The sequence below is a fragment of the Musa acuminata genome, chromosome BXJ2-4 (genome assembly GCF_036884655.1).
Source record: "Musa acuminata AAA Group cultivar baxijiao chromosome BXJ2-4, Cavendish_Baxijiao_AAA, whole genome shotgun sequence".
In the NCBI taxonomy this organism is placed as follows: Eukaryota; Viridiplantae; Streptophyta; class Magnoliopsida; order Zingiberales; family Musaceae; genus Musa; species Musa acuminata.
The window spans coordinates 45,236,393-45,263,580 of NC_088341.1; the positions used below are offsets into that span (position 1 = coordinate 45,236,393).

General features: G+C 38.1%; 3 protein-coding genes and 1 pseudogene across 4 annotated transcripts; all 4 read right to left on the reverse strand.

The window, feature by feature from the left end:
• Window positions 1-340: 340 nt before the first annotated feature.
• LOC135608831 (wall-associated receptor kinase 2-like) lies at window positions 341-6,955 on the reverse strand (annotated as a pseudogene).
• A 1,050-nt stretch (window positions 6,956-8,005) lies between these two features.
• LOC135609259 (wall-associated receptor kinase 5-like) lies at window positions 8,006-10,899 on the reverse strand. The gene is made up of 3 exons (XM_065102368.1): window positions 10,423-10,899; window positions 9,613-9,768; window positions 8,006-9,439 (listed from the first exon to the last, which is right to left on the reverse strand). The coding sequence occupies exons 1-3, from the start codon at window positions 10,439-10,441 to the stop codon at window positions 8,214-8,216; spliced, it is 1,401 nt and encodes a 466-aa protein (XP_064958440.1). The 5' UTR covers window positions 10,442-10,899; the 3' UTR covers window positions 8,006-8,213.
• Window positions 10,900-11,100: 201 nt separating this feature from the next.
• On the reverse strand, window positions 11,101-12,250 carry LOC135608832 (wall-associated receptor kinase 3-like). The gene is made up of 2 exons (XM_065101879.1): window positions 11,267-12,250; window positions 11,101-11,153 (listed from the first exon to the last, which is right to left on the reverse strand). The coding sequence occupies exons 1-2, from the start codon at window positions 12,216-12,218 to the stop codon at window positions 11,101-11,103; spliced, it is 1,005 nt and encodes a 334-aa protein (XP_064957951.1). The 5' UTR covers window positions 12,219-12,250.
• Window positions 12,251-16,677: 4,427 nt separating this feature from the next.
• On the reverse strand, window positions 16,678-21,205 carry LOC103983347 (putative wall-associated receptor kinase-like 16). Of its 2 annotated transcripts, XM_065106707.1 has the most exons (4): window positions 20,235-21,205; window positions 19,347-19,829; window positions 18,284-18,439; window positions 16,678-18,111 (listed from the first exon to the last, which is right to left on the reverse strand). In XM_065106707.1, exons 1-4 carry the CDS (start codon window positions 21,196-21,198, stop codon window positions 16,886-16,888), a joined length of 2,829 nt encoding a protein of 942 aa, XP_064962779.1. In that variant the 5' UTR covers window positions 21,199-21,205; the 3' UTR covers window positions 16,678-16,885. The 2 variants fall into 2 exon arrangements, with proteins under 2 accessions (XP_064962779.1, XP_064962780.1); XM_065106708.1 differs by lacking the exon at window positions 19,347-19,829.
• Window positions 21,206-27,188: the final 5,983 nt, after the last annotated feature.

Sequence of the window (27,188 nt, forward strand, 5' to 3'; positions counted from 1 at the left end):
TCTTAAATTCACGAACAATATCTAAATGATAATATGTTTTGGAGGTTAAGCAGGTATGTTTTCGTATTATGGGTTTCAAGTGTACCAACCTATAATCTTCTGAAGCGTAGACTCGTCTGTGCTATCAACTTTATAGAACGATTCATTTACACGATCATATCCATCACAACCATTTCAAGTAGACGCTATGTGCATTCTGTAGAATAATATTTAAAGATGGATATAAATAATGTGATTACTTTTCTGCCAATCAACTTAAGCACATCACAAACCAAGTGTTCATAAGGGTGCCACAGGAATCGAGTAAAGCATCATCTACTTATCAAGAACATTAATATGCTTACCGTGAGTAATTTAGTGATGACATCATCTCTTTCTCCAAGCTATAGTTTCTTGACGCTTCTTGAATTGCCATATTATCCGAATTACTGTAAATATTCTTTCCGAGAAAAGTAGAAACTGCATTTAGGCATTCGGACTCTCCGTGACCTTGTTCGGTCCAATTATTCCTTCTCTGCTTCTTCATCCTTCTCAAGCTCTGCAACCTAAACTCTACTTCTTTCATCGTGGGCCTGTCATTTCCTTTTAGTTGGAGACACATCTGTGCAAGTTGGATCACTTCGTGAAGCCCTTCTTCTATCCCTTCTTTCAGAACACGAGCTTCAAGAAATTCTATGAGGCGATCGTCTCTTACTGCTTGGAGAAAATGCATGGACAGATTCATGTTTTCTCCGTCGTCGGCGTGGAAAATTGATCTCTTGCCTGTTAAAAGCTCAACGAGGATGACTCCAAAGCTATAAACGTCACTCTTCTCTGTTAGTTGACCGGTTTGGTAGTATTCAGGATCCAAATATCCAAATGTACCTTGTACGCCCGTAGATATATGAGTTTGATCGAGAGGAATGAATCTTGAAGCTCCGAAATCTGACACTTTTACAGTAAGATGATCATCTAAGAGTATATTGGATGACTTGACGTCTCGATGGAAAATAGAGATGCTAGCGGCTGAGTGTAAATAAGCAAGAGTTCCTGCGGTTTCTGTGGCAATTCTCAGACGATCTTCCCAAGACAATGATGAATCACCAATTGGCATATGCAGATGATCAGAAAGCGTCCCGTTCGAGATAAATTCGTAAACCAACAGGGGGACTTCAGTCTCCAAACAACATCCGAAAAGCTTAACCACATGTCTATGGTTGATTTGTTGGGGATGGAGGAGCAAGGAGAAACAGAATATTAACTCAAGAAAATTGATGTAGTATTAAAAACAGGAGAATTGATAAGACATTTACAAGATACCAAATGCACACAGACTCTCTGCTTGCTATCTCAATATCTCAATCTCTATCTCTATTGCTAGATGAACTACGGTCTTATTTATAGGACCTAATGACAACCACCCTATAACTGATTGAAGTGGTTATTGAAATCATCATGTAACCACTAGATCATGATAACAATCTAGATAGATAACTATGAATCAAATCTCAACACTCACTCTTAATTCATAGTTGCATACACCAATTTGCGACATAAAATAAATATTCTTGAAGTGATATGGTGAGGATATCCGCAACTTGCTCATCCGTTCCATAATACTTCATTGTGATGGCTCCACTTGCCTGAAGTACTCTTTCGATCATCTAAACCTCCTGCATAATCACTATTAGTGAAACCAAATAATTTGTATTTAAATTTTGTTTTGAACACCCATTTTAATCCAATGGCTTTCTTTTCTTTCGGTAGATCCATTAGCTCCCAAGTTTCATTCTTCTCAATTGACTTGATTTCCTCCTTCATTGTTTTTCTCTATTCCTCTTTTTTAACTGCTTCCTCAAAAGTTGTCGGATATGAAATAAACAAAGCAAATGTTGAGTTATAAATTTCTATCAGTGATCTAAAATTTCTTGGAGGGGTTTCATCTGAGAAATCCGAATTTGAACTGCTATTGGGTGAGGCTGACGATGAATTTGTTGGAGCAGGATCTGTCACTTGATTCTGCGGAGTGTCTAGTTCTATTGGAATCTGCATTTGTGTTTCACCTTTATTGGTCTCCAATTCCAACTTACCCTTTCATCAAACATAACATTTTTGTTAATAATAACTTTGCCACTAACAGGGTTATATAATCGATATGCTTTCGATTGTAAAGAATAACCAATTAAAATACATTTCTCTGATTTTTCATCAAGCTTGTGATGATTTTGTGAATTCACTAAAGCAAAAGCAATACAGCCAAAAATTCTTAGACGTCTAACACTTTGTTTCATACCATACCAAGCCTCAAAAGGAGTTCGATTCATAACCGTCTTTGTTGGTGAAATATTCAACAAATAAATTGCTGTTGCAACTGCTTCCGCCCAAAACTGATTTGGAAGATGTTTTCCTTTAAGTAAACTTCTTGCCATTTCAACGACAGTCCGATTCTTACGCTCAATTACACCATTTTGCTCCGGTGTATATGGTGCTGTCAATTCTCTGTGAATATCATTTTCTTCACAAAAAGAACTAAACTCATTAGATAAAAATTCACTACCTCTATCTGTCCGAAGTGTCTTTATATATCTACCACTTTACCTTTCTACAAGTGCTTTGAATTTTCGAAAATTATCAAATGTTTCAGATTTCAATTTCAAAAAATATACCCAACTCATGCGACTATAATCATCCGTAAATAATAAAAAATATTGACTTCCACCAAATGATTTTGTATTCATAGGTCCACATAAGTCAGCATGAATTAATTCAAGACAATTAGATGCTCTCCATGCTTTTCAAATAGGAAATGATTTTCTACTTTGTTTGCCATAAATACATCCTTCACATACATCAAGTGTATTAATCTTAGGCAATCCAAAAACCATTCCTTTTTTACTTAACAACCTTAAACCTTTAATGTTAAAGTGTCCATATCTTAAATGTGATAAACTAGACTCATTCTTTTGAGTTGTGATAAGCGCATGTCTTTCAATATTTGATACATCAAGTGGAAACATCTTGTTTTGTGTCTTGCAAACATTTACTATAATCAAACCAGATTTCTTATCTCTAATAGTGCATGAACCATCATCAAATATTACTGAATATCCATCACTTACTAATTGTCCAACACTTAACAAATTATGTGATAAAGTAGGAACAAAGAAAACATTATCAAGGTATTTTACCTTTCCTTGATTTGTCTTCACCTCAATTGTTCATTTCCCTTCCACTTGGATTTGCTTGTTATCTCCAAGTCTAACATTCAACTTGTGAGTCTCATCAATATATCTAAATATTGATTTTATGCCTGACATGACATATGATTAGAACATCCACTATCCAAAAACCAAATATCATTTGAGATGTTATGAATTTGTGAATAAGTCATAAACAACTTACTATTTTCTTCTTTTTTCTCCACATAGCTTGCTTGTTTTTCTCTTTTCCAGCAATATGCCTTCATGTGATCAAACTTTTTATAATAGTGACATTGAATTCCACTTTTGTAATTTTTTTGATCATAATTTGATTGCTCTTGTTCATCAAAGTGTCATCTTCCTCTTCCATTTCCTCTACCACGAAATCCTCCTCTGTCATGTTCTCTTCCTGTTGATTTTTTGTCTTCTTTTGAAGTAGAAAACTCTCCTGAAATGCTTTTTCTTCACTTTTTTCAAGTGACCTGTTCAACCTTTCTTCATGTGCTTGCAAAGAACCCATTAGTTCATCAAATGAATAAGTAGATAAATCTTTTGATTTCTCAATTGCGGTAACAAGATCAAATTTCGAAGTTAAACTTCTCAAAACTTTTGCAACAATTATATGATCAGGAAGATGTTCACCATAAGATTTCATTTGACTAACAATTTCAGTCACGCGAGAAAGAAAATCTTTGTTTCTATTCTCCCTCAGCCTGATTTCATCATCTGGATCTGCATATCCATTCTCTATTAAGTCCCAAAGATCTTGAGACTTGAATAGAGTCTTCATCTTGATACTCCAAAATTCATAACTTTTGCCCGAGAAGATTGGGATAAGGGGTTGAGACATGGAATTACCGTTAAAAGTCATAATGCCCAGTTAAGATTGAAACTAGGCTCTGATACCACAAATGTTGGGGATGGAGGAGTAAGGAGAAATAGAATACTACGATAGAGTAAAAAAAATCCTTTCAACTCAAGAAAACTGATATAATATTAAAAACAGGAGAATTGATAAGACACTTACAAGATACCAAATGCACACAGACTCTCTATCTTTCTCTGCTTGTTATCTTAGGACCTAGTGACAACCACTCTATAACTACTAGATCATGATTGAAGTGGTTATTGAAATCATCATGTAACCACTAGATCATGATAATAATCTAGATAGATAACTATGAATCAAATCTCAACATGATACATGATTTGAGCGAGAAGAGCAACTTCGTTTATGAATTGATCGATCTCTTTCTTCTTCACGATTTTTGATTTTTTGATGGCGGCTACCCTTTGATCGGATAAAATTCCCTTGTAAACCATTCCATGTCCTCCACGACCGACGATTCGAGTGTCATCAAAATTATTGGTGGCTTTCTCTAAATCTTTCAAGGAGAATATCTTCGTCTTCTCAGCTATATCAGCATCGGATGATATCAATTGCTGTAGCAGCAAACCATGATTCTGACGAAAGTATCTTTTTCTAGTCTCTTTTTGTTTTCTTTTTCTCCATCTCCGAGAAATGACGACAAAGCTTATGCCTAGAAGAAGAACCCCACGCCGGCGCTTACACCAAGGATTCCACCTACATAATGTGTATCATCTGTTACTTCAAATTCTATGATTGCGTTGTGCAAGAGAGATAGTTAAAGACATTTACCAAGCACAAGAATTTGCTTTTTGTCTGCAATACACAATCCATGTATGGGATCGCCATATGTGCCTTCTGGACAAATGCAACTGTAATTGCCAATGCCATTAACACAATGCGCTTTGCACAGATATTTTTCCGGACGCGTGCATTCATCGATATCTAACAAATAAACAACAAATTAGAGACGACGTTTGTACATTGAAATTGACCTCTTGGGTATGATCTTTATATGCACCTGAGAGAACTAATCGTGGCGATATTTTCTGGGAGAATAATAATAGTGAAGAGTTTGAAAACCAATGAAGAAGAAACTGAGAATTGTTTATTTTGCTAAACTGAAAATTCCATCTTCAAGAAATTACATTAATTGTTTTGTTTATTTGATGTATACTATCAATTCAGTTCCCTGTCATTGCAATTTCTGCATGGATGAAGTAGACTTCAATTCAAATGCGGCAGCAAATCGTGGGTTACCTTCACAGCCATCAGAAACGTAAGGATTCCCTTCGTAGCCATCGGTACATTTGCAGCGATATCCCAGATGGATGCCAACAGAGTTGGTGATGTTTGCGTTCAGACAAATGCTTTGATCGCTGCGACATGCGTACGTCGTCCTGTTCTGCATCGCCTCCTCGCAGGATTGATACTGGATGACCCAGCTAAACATGGCGCTTTCGTTAAGGAACATGAAAGGCTTGTCTGCGTCAGATGGGATCTCGAAGATGTAGCCATCAGTTTTCCTGAGTTCTAATTGCCCTTGTTCCAAGAGTATGTTACTCACTGGAGCCAGGGAATAGCTGAAATTGAGGAGGAGAATGGGAGGAGTGGCTGTGTCGTTGCATGTCAGAGCAAACGATTCATCCCTGTAGCAGCCTTCTTCGAGCCCAAATGGATAGGGCACATCGATGTCACCACATTTTGTCGCGCAATTAGTTGCAGGGTGAGTCACAGAAGAGCCTGTTGAAGTTGCCGAATGCTTAGAGATTACTGCTCACTTGCACAGTAGATATTAATCGAACTAGAAAAGTTTGTTCTGTAAAAATATTGCAACTAAATTGCAGTTAAATGGGCAAAGATTGCAAACTATGCATAAGTAGCAGAGTAGATTGCACACGGTAACGGGACATCACCTTGGCAGCCATCGGGTATATATGGATTGCCATGGAAATTTGAGGAACATTTGCAGATATATCCAATTCCAGTGTCGGAAGACATGTTATAAGACCAGGCATCATAGCAATCGCTGTTGCTGCTAAGACAAGCGAAGCTCTCCTTCTTCTTCTGTGCTTCTTCGCAGGATGGTCGATCGTTGATGAACCACCCGAGGGGGAGGTCCACATCGCCATTAAGCCCCTCGAGTTCATCTCTCGTGTAGTATTGGAAAGACATGACGGCCTTGATGCTGGAGTCGTTCACCAAATGTAGCTCGCTCTGGTTAAGTCGCGTTAATCGAATTCCTAATGACTTACTCAGATTATTCCACTGGCCATTCCATGGAGATACAAAGTTCTCGCAGTGACCGATGCCATAACCTGTCAGAAATCCTTCATCGATCTGGCTCGTGCCATTGCCAGGGCATAGTGTCAAGCATTGCCCCATGATCTTCCCGTCGGTGGGATTCACTATGGAGGCCAAAGCGCTGCAGCCGATGACCGAAAGCGTGTGATACCCGAACGAGTATGAGTAGGGAATGCTATACACGTCCAGCAAAAGGAAATTGTAAGGTCCATTCCCTAGATTCATCAATGGGGTGTAGGAAGAACCGACGTCGATGCCCATGGTAATGACTGCAGCTTTGATGTAAACCCGGCCATCCACAGCGTCAATGCTCCTGTTGACTTCGATATTGCTGGCGCCCAAGAAAAGCTTAGGAGGAGAGGTTGTGTGGTTGCAGGTGAGTTCAAAGCCCGGACGGAAGCAGCCATCGCCGACGCCGAAGGGGTACACTATGCTGATATTACCACAGCTTTTTGGGCAGGTGGAAGGGAGCGGAAACGTTGGATAGCTTGCTGCTGAAGTCACTGCTATCAGCTGCAGCAGTAGCAGGAGGAACTCCACAGGCTCCATTAGTTCTTTCAATTCCCTCGCTCTACCACAAAAATCATGTCATTGCTTATCAAACAAAAGGATGATTCAAAGAACATGCAGCTGATTAGGTGAAGCCAACGACAAAAATTGACTTGTTTCTCCGACTCTTATGAGAAAGCGCATCCACACCTGGCTGCTACCCGAAATATGTGACACCGGCGATTGGATATATTGGTTTCAAACAAAGGAACCTATTAAAGATATATAAAACAACATAATTTTTATTATCTTGAAATAGTCAATCATTTGTTCAAAAATGGGCCCCATTTTCATTGTTGATCCAAAACATGGTCCCCAAATGCAAAAGTCCAAATTATCCCATTCACGCAAAGACTAATTCAAGTGAGACTTTCGAAGAACAATAAAAAAGAGGCAAGTTCTTTTCATGAAAGTATAACGTTGAAATTATGTTGCTAGGGTTCTTCAGTTGACTCGAAAAGTCTCATCACGCGGTCCTCCTCGTACCGTGTGTGTCGACAGCTCTTTGCCCCCCTACAAGTCAAGTCAATGGTATAAGTTTCTACTCGTCTAACGTGTGTGTCGATATGCACCACGTGATACATCGCATTTGGGATTGTCCATAAAATTGGATTCCTCTCGCTCTAGATGGAATAACGAGACGTCTTCGGACATCTTATCTTGTCTCGCTCCTTAAGAATACTTATTTTTTTCGAAACCATAATATACTGTTAAGTAAAATTGATTATAAATATAGTTCCTTACTTACCCTTCGTTACTTACCTCTTATGAAAAAAATTGCTTTTATCGAAGCAGGTCAGAGAAAGAAAAAGTCGGAGAGGAGTTTTCATAAGAATGGAATAGTTATTTTTATTTGGGTAAATTCTAAAAAAGCTCATATTTTAAAAAAAATTCTCGACTAGCATTTTTTTTAAAAAAAACTAGTAAAATAATTTTTTTTTTCAAATAATGATATTGCACTTATCGACCATCGCCTCTACTCAACTAATCCAAAAAGATGTAAATTCAAACACGATGAACCTAAGTGATAACACAAACCAGTCTTTTACAAATGATTTGAGAAACATTATCATAAAACATGACCCGACGATGGTCATAAAACAAGAGAAGAAACGTGTTGTATACACGTGATTTGATCATATAAAAGGGTAGTTCTCTGAACATTACAATATAAGTAGAGTCAGAAACTGTTTTAGCAACATGTTTGAAACATAACATTACCCATATAACCATTACATACGATCCTCAAGCAGAAGGAAGCTTATTCAGTATCATTCAAGCAGCCAATAAAGATTTGGACGTCGAATACAAACTCACCGTGGGTAATGATGCGACCACATAAATTCTTTCTCTAAGCTATAATTCCTGGATGTACCTTGATTTGCTTGGTCGACGACTTCAGAGAAGCCATAAGGTGAGTCTCTCGGCGGATGCTCTGTTTCTTCGTCACCTTTAACCAAACAATGTCCTGTTTTTTTCAGTCTGATCCTTCTCAAGTTCTGTAATTTATACTCCACCTCTTTCATCGTAGGCCGTTTAACCCCTTTCAATCTTAAACACATTTCTACCAATCCAATCATGTCGATGAGCTCTTCTTCGGTCGCTTCTTTCATAACAAGATCATCTATAAGATCAAACGGGCGATTCGCTCTCACCGTTTGAAGAAAATGCATCGATAGATTCAGTCTGCCTTCATATTCGGTGGAGAAAATTGGCTTTTTACCTGTCAAAAGCTCTAGAAGAATGACTCCGAAGCTATAAACATCGCTCTTCTCTGTCAACTGACTGGTCTGATAGTACTCCGGGTCAAGATATCCAAAGGTGCCTTGTACAACAGTAAGTAAATGAGTTTGGTCGAGTGGAATAAGTCTTGAAGATCCAAAATCTGATATTTTAGCCGTTAAATGATCATCTAAGAGAACATTTGATGATTTGACATCTCTGTGAAATATCGAAATTGAAGCAGCCGAGTGTAAATAAGCGAGCGCTCCGGCAGCCTCAACAGCAATCCTCAGGCGATCATCCCATGATAATATAGAGTTACCTTCTGGAATATGGAGATGATCTAAAAGAGTCCCATTCGAGATAAACTCATAAATCAACAAGGGAACTTCAGTTTCCAAGCAACACCCGAAAAGCTTAACAATATTCCTGTGATTAATCTGAGAAAGAACTGCAACCTCATTGATGAACTGGTCTATCTCACTTTGTTTCACATTTTTAGATTTTTTGATGGCGACCACACGCTGATCCGACAAAATTCCTTTGTAAACCGTTCCATGTCCGCCGCGGCCGAGCACTCGAGTCTCATCAAAATTATTAGTTGCCTTCTCCATCTCTTCCAGAGAAAATATCTTTGTTCTCTCACTAATATCTTCAGTAGACGAGATTAATTGTTGTAGCAGTAAACCATGGTTCTGATGGAAGTATTTTTCTCTAGTTTTCTTTTGTTTTCTTTTTTTCCATTTCCTTCTCAAAATGAGGAGACTCGAACATAAGAGTAATAGGCCTATGCCGTTGCTTACACCAATGATGACACCTGCACAACATGAATCATAAATTTAGCTTCAAAAAAACACTCCTTTAATTTTTATTTTCTACGATATATGTGGATGAAGGATTGTCAATGACCTCAATGCCTTCCTGTTGATTTCCATTATTCGATTATGCACCTTTTGCATCTTTATAAGTAAATTAGTCACAATGCCTTACCTAACAGAAGAGTCTGCTTTTTGTTGTTGGGAATGCAGGGTGCAAGTTTAGGATCACCATATGTGCCCGGTGCACAAGTACAAGTATATCCGCCATCCGTATTAGTGCAAATCCCATAACAAAGACGTTTCTCGGTTGAGTTGCACTCATTGATATCTAGACAAGTCATTAGAGACAAAAGGAATTATAATTTGCTCATCAAATGACAATAAACAAATTGATAGTAAAGAATGACAACAAACAAGTATTTGATTTGATTCTGTGTTCAGTAGCTAACCCCATATCTGCTCCTATTGACCATAATTATCTGTTTGTTCTTATTTACTAATTTTATGACACAAAGCTCTCTTTGTAACTCTGCAGTTTAGCTAACATAATTTATTTTTTTTAAATATTATAGTACAATTTTCTGTGTGGCTTATTCTGCTGTGTGCTGCTGTTTGATCATATTTGTCGCTCAATTTTTCCTCTCAGAAAAGGCATGTTCATGTATTTTTAACTTTAAGTTATATAAAAAAAACATAGTATTTGTTGTGTAGGTAAGTTATAATTATATAATCGTTAAAATGATCATAATGTTATAATTTTTCTACAGTGTTTCGTGATGATTCTTGTCATTAACCCTGTTGGGGAATAGTACTAATTCATCTACTATCAATAGATATGATAGATCACATACTGCAAAGAAACATTCATTGAGCCTATAATGTTATGATTTATCTCAAATATATTGTGTTGGCTTAGAAACGTCATATCAGATAGTGGAGTAACAGAGTGTCAAGATGGAAGTTTGAGAAAAGAGTGAAGCACCTGTGCATCCATTAGGCATGTAAGGATTTCCTTGGTAACCTTGCCAGCATTTGCAACGGTATCCCACAAACTTGCCATCGTCGTTAGTAATTGTTGTGTCGATACATGAGCTGTGAGCGTCGACACATGCGAAGGTGGTCGTGTTCTTCTTAGCATCCTCGCAAAGCTGGAACTCGATCACCCAACTAACGATAGTCTGACCTTTAAAAAAGACGAAAGGTCTGGTGCTATTGCCAATGTAGCTGAAACTGCCTTTTTCCTCGAGTTCCAATTGGCCTTCCCCCAACGATATATTATTCACTATGTAAAGGTAATCTAAAAGGAGGGTGGGAGGATTGGATGTAGTATTGCATGTCAGAGCAAATGAGTCGTCCCTATAACAACCTTTCTCCAGCCCAAATGGAAAGAAGACGTCAATACTCCCGCATTTAGTAAGACAGCCGTTTGCAGCAGTAGCAGGTGTAAAAGATTGATCTGTTGATATGATAAAAAATGTCAGCAGCAGAATAATATGTTTTTGTTCCAGAGTCAAAATATACATCAATTATATTTGAGACATGCAAATATATTCGGTCATTGCCTAAAGAATTTATGGTTACCTAATTAAAGAGTATGCCTCATGATTTCAATTCAATCTTTTTGGATCCAAGTGGTGATTTTCTATAAATAATAACAGTATTACGCTAGTTGGATTCTTTCACAATTAGGCATCTTCGTTACTGCTTGAGTTTCTAGAAATCAGCAGGAACTTAACATAACAGAGAAGCACGACTCTACATCACTTTGATCCAGTTAATTATACTTATTCGAACTCATTTAAAGAGAGAAAGAGGAGGAAAATTACCTTGACAGCCACTAGGTACATAGGGATTGCCTTGATAACTTGCGGAACAACGACATAAATATCCAATGCTCTTATTAAGGTAGGCCGTATCAAGAAAGATATTATGACAGAGACTATTTTGACTGAGGCAAGCGTATGTATCCGTATTCATGGCCTCTTCACATGAAAGATGATCATTCATGTACCATACCAGGGTGGCCTCCACATTCGTTCTACTTCCGTTTAATACTCCTTGGAGATCATCATTTTCATCATCAAACATCATAACCTTGATGCTGGTGGTATTCACCAAGTGTAACTCGGTTTGGTCGATTCGAGTTAGCTGAATCTCTAAGGCAGTCGAATTCTTAGACCATAGATTCATTGTGCAATATCTATTGTTAATGTCGGACCACTCTGAATATTGACTCGGATCACCGGCAACGCAGATACTAAGACAATTGCTAATGGTTTTATTGGTGGTAAGATCCACTAGACTAGCCAAAGCGCTACAACCCAGAACGTAAACTTCGTTAGATGTCGTTCCTTGATAAGAATTACGTGTCATCTGTTCCATTAACTCAAAAGAGTAAGGCCAATTCTCCAGGTCAATCAGTGAGGCGCGTTTAAACTTATCGTCGACACCCATGACGACAGATGGTGATTTGATATATACGGACCTCTGGTTCATATCAATTCTCGTCACCTCGATGGTGCCATCACCCAGGAAAAGCCTGGGAGCGCTGGTGGAATGGTTTCTGCAGGTAAGATTAAAGCCCGGCCGAAAACAACCATCGCCGATGCCGAAAGGATACTCGAAGCTGATATTCCCACAATTTTTTGGGCAGAGAAAAGTTGTGTTTTTTGATCTGCTTTCTGTTCTAATTGAACCCATTGATGTGGATGTCAGCAGAAAGAGTAAAATCTTGACCAACCCCATCCCTCCTCCTCTTCCCTCTCCAAATCCGACCATTTTCCTCTACCACCTGCCACATACGAGTTGCATTGGTTGGCACTGCAGGATCAAGTTAAACGTTATTGTAGACGGTTAGAAAACTAATAATGATGACCTTAAGTCAATCTGATCAATCTTAGCAGATATTAATTCAATATAAAAAAAATAAGCTTTTAAATTATGAGCTAAATTTATTATATGTAACTCGATCATTTCAATCATCAAGATATAAATCTATCGATCCATCTCTTTATCTCATATATATGTAAATATTTTCAACACAAACTTATACTAACCTTTTTATTGGCGGAGGTGATGGGAGGCAAATTATATTATGTCAGAATGAGCATTTTCATGAGATACGATTAGAGATGAGCAAACAACAGAGAAAAAACATTCATATAGTTGAAGTCGAATTATTCGGATCTTTGTATTATTCTTCGTTCGTATAAATAGAAAGAGAAAGGTGCTTACACTGGTGTTATCGAGGGAAGGAGCTCCTGAGGCTCGAGCAGCAGAGAGATAAGAAGAAGACAGTCAGTGATGCCTTCTCCCAGAGGGACGAACTTGCCTAATTGTATAGAGAAATAGGTTGCAGATATAAGCAACCTCTTCCAGTGGAAAACGGGAGCTATCCTTTTCAACGGTCAATCACGTTGACGAAGACTTGAGAGATGTTCCATCGGATTATTATTAAAACACATGCTACGCAATTTTCAATGCCGTCGAACTGGATGTGTCGAGTCCTGAAGAAATATTTATTGCACTGGATTATTATTGATATATAGATTACTCTGCCATGATATGTTCTTCCCAACCGGTAATCGAATTCCTGGTTTAGCTCGGCCGTGCAAATGGGTTTATACTTTGTCAGTCACTCTGGGTGAGACAAAGGTATCAGAGAACCGGTTAACATTTACTCACGGTAGTAAAATGCATATATGACTCGAAAAAAGGATTGTCATGGTAGATTTTGATTTCAAACTTTTTATTTTTATTTTTGCAACAAAGGAATTTGTGACGATTCAAATAATAAAAATCACAAACTGCCTGTAAGAATAAAAATATGTTTATCGATGCTCTTTACGTATATAATGCAAAGTCTCACGCAATAAGTGATCATTTTCCAGGTCTATGTTGGACATCGTGATTATGCTATACCACCAGCGGGCGCTGACTGTTTATTTCCCTCCAGAAGTCAACTCACGTGGTCCTCCTTAAGTACTATACTTTTATTTCCTTTTTCTTTTTTTCCACAAGTAAGTGTCTACGTTATAAATTTCTAAGTCGTCTAACGTGATAGATGCATCATCGTGTTGTCTCTGTCTATGGAAATATCCGCTCATCCTAACTGTGCCTCGTTCTGAGAAAACGGAATAGTTAGTCTATAAGAATGCGCGTTAGTGTTCTCGTATTGTGATTAATAATATATCAGCAGCTGGTTGACTTGGAAAGTGCACAAGAAAGAGACACGACTTGGAAAGCCATTTGGAACGGCGAATCCATGCTGAGAAGCCAGCCGTCTGCCGCCTTGCGAGGACTATAGGTTTTCATAAGCCCCCTCGCTATTGACCAACCAATAGAAGAGTCCAATTGTGTGATGTCAAAAATCCACCGAGAAGTCCATGGTTAGCCAGCCGTCTGCCAGGTTGACTGACTCGACTCCAGCAATTCCCACACTTTTTTAATTCTGACTCTCACAGACTCTTCGTCGCATTGAATTCGAAATATCTGCCACTACAAGAGTTTCTATGCCGAGCATCTCTTGGCTCAGCTATGATCATGACCCCCCACATTGAACGAGTCCATGGCTGAGGGTAGACCAACACAAATTCATGCTGCAGTAAAACATATGTTTTTCTAAGTAATAGCGTCGAACCCAATTTTATTTCCTCATAAACATAAGAACATAGCTTTACAACCAGCAGGAATATTGTGAGGATTTCCTTCATACGCATTGGCAGCGATATCCCAGACGTTTGCCACCACAGTTTTGCGATGCTTGCCTTCAGACATTTACTACCATCGCTGCGACATGCGTTCGTCGTCATGTTCTGCGTCGCCTCCTCGCAGGATTGATACTCGACCACCCGGCTAAACAAGAGGCTTGCTTTCGTTAAGGAACATGATCGAAGAGAATTTTAACATCTCTTTTCCTCTGAAATTTTAATTTTATTTATTTTTGGTGTGTGGATCGTTTTTCAACACTCCCGAGGTCATGCGCGTAGGTGATCTTCAACGTTCCCACGTTCGTCGACAGTCTTCAACATTTTCACGTTCATGCAATTGACTCTCGATTTTAACCCGGACAATATGACAATGTATAACACTTCCGAGTTATATATATATATATATATATAAAGTTTTTATTTTAATTATGTTAATTTTTAATTTTTGTTCTAATATGATTAAGTCTCTTATAGGAAGGACTATATAAGGTCATTGATAGGTTGATCGTGTGTACCGATGAATATCATAAGAATGCCATGTAATATTTACTCAATACATGAATTATTGTGGCTTGTGCTATTTCTCCAACTAATGCATGTCCATCTGCCTCCTTGGCAGCCTGTGACATACATCTACGTGAAATTTAGAATGGTCAGTCGGAGTATGGAAGGTGGAACTACGTGAGAATCGACTACTGATCCCCCCCATGGGCTCGAACAACTAAAGATAAAATAACAGGATTCATGCTATTTATTTCAATTATTTCTTCATTATTTGAGATGAAAGAAGTCAATGGGGTATTATCCTTTCGCGCTGGTTGACGAACAAAACACCCAATACTTGCCTTTATATTACATGGAAGTTCCAAACCCAGAAGACACTTGATATAATTGGATGGCCGTGATTAGTCTGGTCCATCAGCATCACGTTATCTTATTCCAAACGGCAAAAGTTTTTCATAAAAAATATTAAATAAAGAACACATCTTATTAATAGAATACCATAAAGAGAGAGAGAGAAAGAGAGAGAGAGAGAGAGAGAGAGAAATGGATTGCAGGTTGATGTCCTTCCGTCTCTATCCATGCAAATAGTCAAGTTCAACAACTTAAGTTAAACATCTTATCGTTGATTCTATTACGGTCTTAAGAAAATATCGTTAATATTCTCGTCGATGTGATTCTGACCTAATGATCACTTTGGAACATTACAAAAACCCCCCTCAAGTCTTCGATAACTTGAGTATCAGATAATACGTTCTCGTCGTAACTTTTATAGGATCATCTATTGAATTCTTAGTCTTTTCAATATCTATCAAATTTATCAAAGTAGGTCGGAGAATGAAAACATCCTAGAGGAATTTTCGAATAGAATAGTCATTTTTATTTGGGAAAATTCTTATAAAAGCTCTTTTTTAAATAAAAATTCTCCGTTAGAACTCTTTTTTTTAAAAAAATTTCTGTTAGAACTCTTTTTTAAAAAAATTTATAAAATATATTTTTTTTAATGATGATATTGCCCTTGTCACCTCCCCTCTCCTCATCTTCTATTGTCATTATTGCTCTCATTGTCCTCACCCTCCCTAATGTGATGATGAGCAAAGGAACATCCCACATGCTCTTGTCTTAATCGTCCTTGTCTCGCCATGGTGATGGTGGGTGAAGCTCTCACCCTCGCCTATAAGTCCCTTCACTAAGGTGATGATAGAGGTGGCTAGGGGTGAAGGCAATGGCAAATCTTGCATCTCTTCTTTGCACACGGCCCCTTTGCAAATGACTAAGGCGATCATGATATTGTTGGTGGTGGTATAAAATGTGGTTAGAAGTAGAGGTGATAGCCAATGTGATAAAGGGACAAAATCATCATACGAAATAATAGGACCGCACTAAGAATTTTTTAAAACTATTTTTTTTTAAGAATTTACCTTTTTTTTTTTTGTGAAACCAAAAGATATTGCTAATCAAATAATTACAAGGTTGCCTCTTTTATTGAAGCATATCAGCAAAAGAAAAAAAAATTAATTCGAAAGGGCAAAGATATCTTTAATTATAATTAAGATATTCCGAGTCCATTAGTGATCTAAAAGTGAATTAGAATGAGACTAATTGCTCATCTTATCTTGCCTAATTATGTAACAATGGAACAATCAATCTATAGGAAAGTGCGTAGCGATCACATATTGTTTTTAACTTAGTTTATAGATGACTGTGTTTTTGGCAAGTCAATGAAAATGATGTGAGTGGGGAAGTCATCTACAACGAGGAGTCTATATTAAACTTCACAAGAAGCAATGATGCGAGTGGGGTCAACAACAATTATCCTTACATATATATATATATATATATATATATATATATAGTAAGGGCTCTTTGTCATGGATCGGACCGATGAATGACCTCATGCCATCAACTAATCCAAGAAGATGTAAATTCAAACACGATGAACCTAAGTGATAACACAAACCAGTCCTATACAAATGATTTGAGAAACATCACCATAAAACATGGACCGAAGATGGTCATAAAACAAGAGAAGAAACGTGTTGTATACACGTGATTTGATCATATAAAAGGGTAGTTCTCTGAACATTACAATATAAGTAGAGTCAGAAACTGTTTTAGCAACATGTTTGAAACATAACATTACCCATATAACCATTACATACGATCCTCAAGCAGAAGGAAGCTTATTCAGTATCATTCAAGCAGCCAATAAAGATTTGGACGTCGAATACAAACTCACCGTGGGTAATGATGCGACCACATAAATTCTTTCTCTAAGCTATAATTCCTGGATGTACCTTGATTTGCTTGGTCGACGACTTCAGAGAAGCCATAAGGTGAGTCTCTCGGCGGATGCTCTGTTTCTTCGTCACCTTTAACCAAACAATGTCCTGTTTTTTTCAGTCTGATCCTTCTCAAGTTCTGTAATTTATACTCCACCTCTTTCATCGTAGGCCGTTTAACCCCTTTCAATCTTAAACACATTTCTACCAATCCAATCATGTCGATGAGCTCTTCTTCGGTCGCTTCTTTCATAACAAGATCATCTATAAGATCAAACGGGCGATTCGCTCTCACCGTTTGAAGAAAATGCATCGATAGATTCAGTCTGCCTTCATATTCGGTGGAGAAAATTGGCTTTTTACCTGTCAAAAGCTCTAGAAGAATGACTCCGAAGCTATAAACATCGCTCTTCTCTGTCAACTGACTGGTCTGATAGTACTCCGGGTCAAGATATCCAAAGGTGCCTTGTACAACAGTAAGTAAATGAGTTTGGTCGAGTGGAATAAGTCTTGAAGATCCAAAATCTGATATTTTAACCGTTAAATGATCATCTAAGAGAACATTTGATGATTTGACATCTCTATGAAATATCGAAATTGAAGCAGCCGAGTGTAAATAAGCGAGCGCTCCGGCAGCCTCAACAGCAATCCTCAGGCGATCATCCCATGATAATATAGAGTTACGTTCTGGAATATGGAGATGATCTAAAAGAGTCCCATTCGAGATAAACTCATAGATCAATAAGGGAACTTCAGTTTCCAAGCAACACCCGAAAAGCTTAACAATATTCCTGTGATTAATCTGAGAAAGAACCGCAACCTCGTTGATGAACTGGTCTATCTCACTTTGTTTCACATATTTAGATTTTTTGATGGCGACCACACGCTGATCCGATAAAATTCCTTTGTAAACCGTTCCATGTCCGCCGCGGCCGAGCACTCGAGTCTCATCAAAATTATTAGTTGCCTTCTCCATCTCTTCTAGAGAAAATATCTTTGTTCTCTCACTAAAATCTTCACTAGACGAGATTAACTGTTGTAACAGTAAACCATGGTTTTGATGGAAGTATTTTTCTCTAGTTTTCTTTTGTTTTCTTTTTTTCCATTTCCTTCTCAGGATGAGGAGACTCGAACATAAGAGTAATAGGCCTATGCCGGTGCTTGCACCAATGATGACACCTGCACAACATCAATCATAAATTTAGCTCCATAAAAACACTCCTTTAATTTTATTTTCTACGATATATGTAGATAAAGGATTGTCAATGACTTCAATGTCTTCCTGTTGATTTCCATTATTCGATTATCCACCTTTTGCATCTTTATAAGTATATTAGCCACAATGCCTTACCTAACAGAAGAGTCTGGTTTTTGTTGTTAGGAATGCAGGGTGCAAGTTTAGGATCACCAGATGTGCCCGCTGTACAAGTGCAAGTATATCCGCCTTCCGTGTTAGTGCAAATCCCATAGCAAAGACGTTTCTCGGTTGAGTTGCACTCATTGATATCTAGACAAGTCATTAGAGACAAAAGGAATTATAATTTGCTCATCAAATTACAATAAACAAATTGATAGTAAAGAACGACAGCAAACAAGTATTTGATTTGATTCTGTGTTCAGTAGCTCACCCCATATCTGTTTGTTCTTATTGACTAATTTTATTATACAAAGCTCTCTTTGTAACTCTGCAGTTTAGCTAATATATTTTTTTTTAACAAAAATGCAGTACAATTTTCTGCGTGGCTTACAATAAAAATAATTTTACAATACATGTATGATCACTATTTCGATTGTTATTTATAGTTATTCTGCTGCGTGCTATTTGATCATATTCGTTGCTCAATTTTCCTCTCAGAGAAGGCGGATGTTCATGTATTTTTAACTTTAAGTTATATAAAAAAAAACATAGTATTTGCTGTGTAGGAAAGTTATAATTATATAATCGTTATAATGATCATAATATTATAATTTTTTCTACGGTGTTTCGTGATGATTCTTGTCATTAACCCTGTTGGGGAATAGTACTAATTCATCTAATATCAATAGATATGATAGATCACATACTGCAAAGAAACATTCATTGAGCCTATAATGTTATGATTTATCTCAAATATATTGTGTTGGCTTAGAAACGTCATGTCAGATAATGGAGTAACAGAGTGTCAAGATGGAAGTTTGGGAAACTTGAGGCCTTTTCTAGATAATTGGTCTTCTAGATTTTGCACAACCTGTGCAGTTCAGTTCATGGTGATTCACTAAGTTAAAGTGCATAAAATGTTTGTTCTATAATTATTTTGTTAATTACGAGCATAAGACCTTATACTTTGTATGCAAGAACAACTCATACTTGTCGATTTAACGCATAAACAGATTTTAGAGTGCATCATATTAAATTGAAGAAAAGAGTGGAGCACCTGTGCATCCATTAGCCACGTAAGGATTTCCTTGGTAACCTTGCCAGCATTTGCAACGGTATCCCACAAACTTGCCACCGTCGTTAGTAATTGTTGTGTCGAAACATGAGCTGTGAGCGTCGACACATGCGAAGGTGCTCATGTTCTTCTTAGCAACCTCGCAATGCTGGAACTCGATCATCCAACTAACGATGGTCTGCTGTTTAAGAACGATGAAAGGTTTATTGCTATTTCCCGTTGCGAAGGTGCCGTCTTTTGACTCGACTTCCAATTGGCCTTCCTCCAGCGATATATTAGTGACTGTGTATTCATCTTGGTAAAGGAGAGTGGGAGAATTGGATGTGGCATTGCATGTCAGAGCAAATGAGTCGTCCCTATAACAGCCCTCCTCCAGCCCAAATGGAAACAAGACGTCGATACTCCCGCATTTGGTAACACAGCCGTTTGCAGCAGCAGTAGCAGCAACAGATGTAAAAGAATTTTCTGTTGATATGATCAAAGTGGTCAGCAGCAGAATTCGGCAAAATATCAAAATATGCATCAATTATATTTGAGACATATAAAATATATTAGGTCATCGTCTAAATAATGTACGGTGACGTAATTAAAATGTTTATCAATTATATTTGGCCAAAGCCAAACACTAATTTTCCATCACAAATACAAACGGAATGCAAAACTACATGGACATTAATGCTTGTACCATCTAATTATATGATGAACATATAAAAGAGTATGCCTCGTGATGATGTGAATTCAATCTCGAGTTTCTAGAGATCATCAGGAAAACTTAACAGAGAAGCATGATTCTACATCACTTTGATCTGATCCAGATAATAATTATACGTATTCGAACTCATTTAAAGAGAGATAGAGGAGGAAAATTACCTTGACAGCCGTTAAGTACATAGGGATTGCCTTGATAACCCAAGGAACATCGACACAAATATCCAACGCTATTAATGGAGTGGAACGGATCAAGAAAGGCACCATGGCAGAAACTATTTTGACTGAGGCAAGCGTATGTATCCGTATTCATGGCCTCTTCACATGAAAGATGATCATTCATGTACCATACCAGGGTGGCCTCTACATTCGTTCTACTTCCGTTTAATACTCCTTCGAGATCGGAATCATTATCACCATTGAATATGATGGCCTTGATGCTAGAGGTATTCACCGAGTGTAACTCAGTTTGACTGAATCGAGTTAGCTGAACCTCCATGGCAGTTGTACTCACAGAATATAGATTTAATGTGAAATATTCTTCATTACTGTCGGACCACTCTGAATATTGATTCGGATCACTGACAGCGCAGAAACTAAAACGAGTGCTGATGGATTTATTGGTGGTAAGATCCACTAGACTGGCCATAGCGCTACAACCCACAACGTAAACTCTGTTAGATGTCAATCCTTGATAAGCATTACGTATCATCTGTTCCTCCAAGTACAAAGAGTAAGGCCAATTCTCCAGATCAATCAGTGAGGCGCGTTTAAACTCATCGTCGACACCCATGACGACAGTTGGTGGTTTGATATATGCCAACCCCTGGTTCATATCAATTCTCGTCACCTCGATGGTGCCATCACCCAGGAAAAGCCTGGGAGCGCTGGTGGAATGGTTTCTGCAGGTAAGATTAAAGCCCGGCCGAAAACAACCATCGCCGATGCCGAAAGGATACTCGAAGCTTATACTCCCACAACTTTTTGGGCAGAAAAAAGGCAGAGGAAAAGTTGTGTTTGTTGATCTACTTTCTGTTCTTATTGAACCCATTGATGTGGATGCCAGAAGAAAGAGTAAAATCTTGACCAACCCCATCCCTCCTCTTCCCTCTCCTAATCGGACCATTTTCCTCTTCCACCTGCCACATACCGACTTGCATTAGTTGGCAATCCAGACACGAGTAAAACGTTCTTGCAAACGGTTAGAAAACTAATAATGACGACCTTAAATCAATCTCATCAATGTTAACATATATATATATATATATATATATATATATATATATATATATATATATATATATATATATATATATATGTAAAATTTTGAGTTTTCAGTTATTAGTCATACGAGACTATCGATCCATCTTTTTATGTCACATATATAAATTATTATTTTTTAGATTGTGCCAGAATGAGCATTTTCATGAGATACGATTAGAGATGAGCAAACAACAGAGAAAAATCATTCATATAGTTTAAGTCGAATTATTTGGATCTTTTTATTATTCTTCGTTCGTATAAATAGAAAGAGCAAGACGCTTACACTAACGTTATCGAGGGAAGGAGCTCCAGAGGCTTGAGCAGCAGAGAGATCAGAAGAAGACGGTCACTGATGCCTACTCCTAGAGGGACGAACTTGCCAAATTGTAGAGAGAAATAGGTTGCAGATATAGGCAACCTATTCCGATGGAAAACTGGAGCTATACTTCTCTACAGTCAATCACGTTGACGAAGACTAAAGACTTTTAGCTTGGAGTGGTAATGTATTATTTGAACTCTGAACTCGTCAGAGTTGATCCATCGGGCAGGCTTGATGATGATGCTATACTTTTCTCTATGCTGTCAAATCGGTGTTAATACACTAAGATATAATATCATAGACATTGGCGCGAACCCTTTGACAAACTTTTAACTCGGATTACCATAAACTGAATGCAACCATCGTTTTATGCGTCAATCGCTTTAACATAATTAGTTTCATGAGAATATGCATGAAAACATGAATGTCGTATTTTGATAAGTATTTATGTTTTAATCTATGTTTTGAATGACGCAGGATGAGACAATTAAAGCAAGAAAAATTATGTTAGGCCAGAGGAACATATCAGAAGATTGGACGTCGAGCCAGTGGATCGGTGGACGTATCGACAGAAGGCTTCGGGACGTGGATTAGGACATCGGGCCAAGAAGAGCGGGTATTACGCCAAGGATATCGGAGTTACGGAGTCAACTGGCCGATTGAGCAATAGGCCGCAAGAGAGGATGATGCGCCAAAGAATCGGACGATGCGTCGAGAGACCAATGACATGTCAAACAACTTGATTAATGCTTAGTATTAATTGTCTATCGAAGTTTGTTTTATATGTGCAGGATTAACTACGATAGCAAGGCATGAAGCAAAATGAAGTCCCGAAGTCAAGGAGGCGATCACGTTGGGAGTTCGAAAGTTCGTTGGAAGTCCGGACGTTCGTCAGAAGTTCTGGAGGAACTAGCCAAGAAGTCTCGGAACTTGCCAGAGAAGCTCATCGGAACTCGCTAAGAAGATCATCGTGAAGTCCAGGAGCTTGCCTATAGTCCTCCGGAATATTGCCGAGAGATCGTCGGAAGTTCGCTAGAAGATCACCAGAAGATTGCCGGAAAAATAGACTTACAGACTTTGTTTAGCTTAGAATATGTCTTAGGAATCATAGTTAGCATGTAATTAGGCTTGGATTGAGCCAACCCAATTAGGGCCAGCTAGACCTATGTAAGAACTATGTTGGGCCCAATAAGAAGCCCAAACAGTGCCCCAAGGAGTCTCAACATCGTGGCACAGTCTTCGAGACTGTGTCAGGCGGTGGTACCACTAGTCTGGTCGGTTGTCCCATCCCTGGTAGGGTGCCAGGTGGTGGTATCGCTAGTCTAGGTGGTGGTACTGCCTAGCACTGCCCCCCAAGTGATGGTACCGCCCAACGCAGGCGGTGGTACCGCTCGTGCCCGGGGAACCCAGGATGAGAACACAAGCACAGAGAGTCTAAAAGCAAAAAAACGCTGCTGCTATCTCTTTAGAGTTCTCTCCTCTACTCTAAGTGTTAGATTTCTGTAAGAGAGGAGTGTGAGTGCTTGTAAGGGTTATTTCCTAAACTTGTTAAAAAGAGAAGATGGGTGTAAAATGGTGATTGGCCTTCGCCTATTGAAGGAAGGCTTCTAGTGGACGTAGGTGACCTCGTCGGATGAGGAATCCGAAAGTGGATGTAGGTCAAGATTGATCGAACCACTCTAAATCTCGATTTGCATTTTATTCTTGCTATTTTCTTACTACAAACCTCTTTAAGTGCTTACTACCTTCAAGCTATCTTTACGAATACACTTTCAAAGTTATTATCTTTACGAAATGGCTTTTACGTCGAAATCGATTTTTTGTTGAATCTCGGATTTTGATGATGAAACTAATTGATTGTGTTTAAATGTTTGACTACATTTTGAGTGATACAGGTCTACTCGATCAGGATTAGACAATTAACGCAGGAGGAATTGACGTTGCGTCGGAGGAGATCACGTCAGGATATTGGATGGCAGAAGGCTTCGGGCGTCGGGCATCGGGCCAAGGAGAGCGAAATTGCGCCAAGGATATCGGGGTTGCGGAGGTCAACCGCCGATTGGGCAACAAGCCGCAAGAGAGGACGATGCACTGAAGAATCGGATGAAGCGCCAACCAATGACGTGCCGGGCAACAGAATGTCAATTTGCGTTATAATAATTATCTAGATCGGAGTAGAGTGTTTGCTTGTGTGTGAAGGATTAACTACGATAACCAGAAAACACAAAGCGAGAATACCAGAGTCAAGTTCGATGGACGTTTAAGAGTCCGAAGAATCGTCGGAGATGCTGCCAGAACCAACCGAGAAGAAATCGGGAACCTGTCGGAATTTTCGGAAGTTCGCCGAAGAGATCGTCGGAGGTTCACGGAGATCACCGAGAAGGCTCGACTACTCATTAAAGTCATCACAAGTTCGGGAGCTTGCTAGAAGCCGGTCAGCAGAAAGTTCGTCGGAAAGCTCGCCAGAACAAGACTCGACGTTCGCGGTTGAAAATTTGCTTAGGATGTGTTTTGGTTATGTAGTCCAATTGTAATTAGGATTAGGATTAAGAGATAATCCTATATCCTGGTTAGGGGCCAACTGGGCCCAAAGTCAGAGTTGGTTTAGACTAAAAATTAAGCTAAACCAGCAAACTAGAGAGCCAAGATTGAAGCCCAACTAGTGGCTGAAAACACTGTAGTCGGGCTGAAAACACTGTAGGCGGTGGCACCGCCTAGCTGGGCGGTGACACCTCCTGGCTTGGCGGTGGCACCGCCCAGCACCCGAGCGCTGGGCGGTGGCACCGCTTGGTTGGACGGTGGCACCTCCAGCAGCGGGAACCCAAAGAGAATTCAAATTTTGAAGCCCAAATTTGAATCCTCTTGAGGCCTATAAATACCCCTCAAATCTCAGCTGAGAGAACAACTTTTTGAGCAGCAAGTGTTTGAGAGAAAAGCCTTAGAAAAGTGTTAGCTTGTCTTGTTTTCAATTTGCTAGTGTTCACCTCCTTCTTTCTTGTTGAAAATCTGTAAGAGAGTGAACCGCTTGTAAAAGTTGTAAGAGGGGTATTCACCCTTCACTTTCAAGAGATTTGCTAGTGGAAGGTGGAAGCCTCATCGAAGAGGGGCCTCGCAAGTGGATGTAGGTCACTTGACCGAACCACTTTAAAAACGGCGTAATCTCTGGTTTGCATTTCTTATTATCATTTACATTACTGCAAATCTTCTTACTTGCTTTGTTTCATCATTACCTTTGCTGCGCAACTTTAAGAATACGCTTTCAAGTTAAGCTTTTCAAGTTCCGTTCTTATCGTACGAAAGATTTTACTAAAACCGAAGTTTTAATCCGCTGCACTAATTCACCCCCCCCTCTTAGTGCCACTCCGATCCTAACAATTGGTATCAGAGCCACGGTTTTCTACTTTGGTTTAACACCCAAATAGAAATGGCTCTTTATGGCTTTCAAGAGGGTCGTTCTCTCATTCGTCCTCCCTTTTTCAATGGGACGGACTACACTTGTTGGAAAACTCAAATGAGAGTTTTCTTACTTTCTTTGGATTTGAATTTATGGCACATAGTCGAAAATGGATTTGAAATGTCTTCTCTCCCAATGAACCATTGGAATGCTTTGGAGAAGAAGATGTTTTCTCTAAATGCAAAGGCTATGAATGCCTTATATTGTGCACTTGACAAAAATGAATTTAATCGTGTTTCGATGTGTGACTCGGCTTTTGATATTTAGAGAACTCTAGAGGTCACTCATGAAGGCACTAGCCGAGTGAAAGAGTCCAAAATCAATATTCTTGTGCATTCTTACGAACTTTTCCGGATGAAACCAAGTGAGTCCATCGGAGACATGTACACCCGGTTCACGGATGTCATCAATGGACTCAAAGCTCTTGGTAAAAGTTTTTCTAATTTTGAACTAGTCACTAAAATCTTAAGATCCCTTCCAAAAAGTTGGGATCCAAAAGTTGCGGCCATTCAAGAGGCCAAGGACCTTAAAACATTCCCTCTCGAAGAACTTATTGGGTCTCTAATGACCTACGAAATGAACAATGTGACAAAAAAGAAACTCGAGAACAACCTTCCAAATGATAGGAAGGATTTGGGACATAGAACACATGAAGACCACTCGAGTATAAGCTCAAGTGATGGTGAACTTAAACTACTAATGAAACAAAAATTAAAAAGCAAAAAGAATGGAACTACTTGCTTTGAACGCAAGAAGAACAAAAGTTGGGATGAATTGAGCTCTTCCGAAGACGAGGAGAAAATCAAGAAAGGCGAGGTGGCAAACTATGCCTCACCCTCTTTCAACAATGAGGTAATCAAAATCCCACTAATTTATTTCGATATTACATAATACTTTCTTGAGTTATTTTTAATTTAGTTTAGGATTAATTTTCTTGAAAATTGCATGTGTTATGTTAATGCAGTAAAATGTTAGATATAAATCTAATGCTTATACACCTAGTAAGATTAATCTTATATATGTGATTGAGAAGCAAGAATTTGTATTTTGACGATTTCCATATTGATTTTTAATGACGATGCATGACTTTTGAATGGAAGGCTTGATGATTTTTTTTTTTTTTTGAACTTTATCTTTGGTTTTCAAACATGATGTATGGTTTTGACATATGAACAAAATTTGAGCATGCTAAGATAAAATTAATCATATAAATTAAAACTAAAGAAGTTTTAGTTATCTATAAGAATCATTCAAAATTATGTTCAATAAAAATGCAAAATGATGGAATGAAAATATTAAATGTTTTAATACCATTTTATGCATGAGATTTTAAAAGTTATACATAATGATCTTGATGGTTGTTATGAAGGAATTTGTTTTTCGATCCTAAATGATTGATGATATATATATATTTTTTGGCACAAAAAGGACAAAGGCATACTTATATGAAACAACTAAATAGATAAAAGTATTTTTCTTGAAAATTCTTGGTTTGATGAATCTATTTTATCATCTTTTTATGAATATCTTGAAAATGATTTTGATTTGATGATTTGAATTTGAATGAGCTTTATCTTGATTTCTCGAGATTTATAACTTGAGATTTACTCTATAAAAATCAAGATCTTGTATCATCAATGTTCCTTTTTAGCATCTATTATCCAAATGAATTATGATTGGTATCATTGCTATATTTCTTCTTATCGTGCACTAAAGAGAAAATTTTTCTAAATGAATCATGATATTTCGGAACCACAATTCTTTTTATGATTCATAATGAATTGAGAAATTTTATATGCTTGAATTAATATCTTATTCTAAGATTGAATGAATTTTATCTATATCATGATCTCCTAAGATTTTTTCTTGATTATTTAAGAGGAGATTTTTCAAAACAAAACGTGTCTTCTATTATTATCTTTTCATGATATGATTTTCATGCAATTCCTTGTACTCATGAAATATTTATCTCATCACCCAATAACTCTTCTTGATATTCCTTATGTGATGAAACAAAATAATGCATGAAATTCAAAAAAGAAGTTAATGATCATGCATGATAGGATGTAATGAATTTTGA

What these genes read in the sequence shown, in the direction of transcription:
- LOC103983347 (XM_065106707.1), bottom strand. Translation starts at nt 21,198, where the DNA reads ATGGTCCGATTAGGAGAGGGAAGAGGAGGGATGGGGTTGGTCAAGATT. An exon ending in TGTACTTAACGGCTGTCAAG is followed by an intron (nt 19,830 to 20,234) that starts GTAATTTTCCTC and finishes TCATATCAACAG; the next exon opens with AAAATTCTTTTACATCTGTT. An exon ending in CGTGGCTAATGGATGCACAG is followed by an intron (nt 18,440 to 19,346) that starts GTGCTCCACTCT and finishes TGACTTGTCTAG; the next exon opens with ATATCAATGAGTGCAACTCA.
- LOC135609259 (XM_065102368.1), bottom strand. An exon ending in AAAGCAGACTCTTCTGTTAG is followed by an intron (nt 9,440 to 9,612) that starts GTAAGGCATTGT and finishes CATGTTGTGCAG; the next exon opens with GTGTCATCATTGGTGTAAGC.
- LOC135608832 (XM_065101879.1), bottom strand. Translation starts at nt 12,218, where the DNA reads ATGGTCGGATTTGGAGAGGGAAGAGGAGGAGGGATGGGGTTGGTCAAG. An exon ending in TGTACCTAGTGGCTGTCAAG is followed by an intron (nt 11,154 to 11,266) that starts GTAATTTTCCTC and finishes GCTGATTTCTAG; the next exon opens with AAACTCAAGCAGTAACGAAG.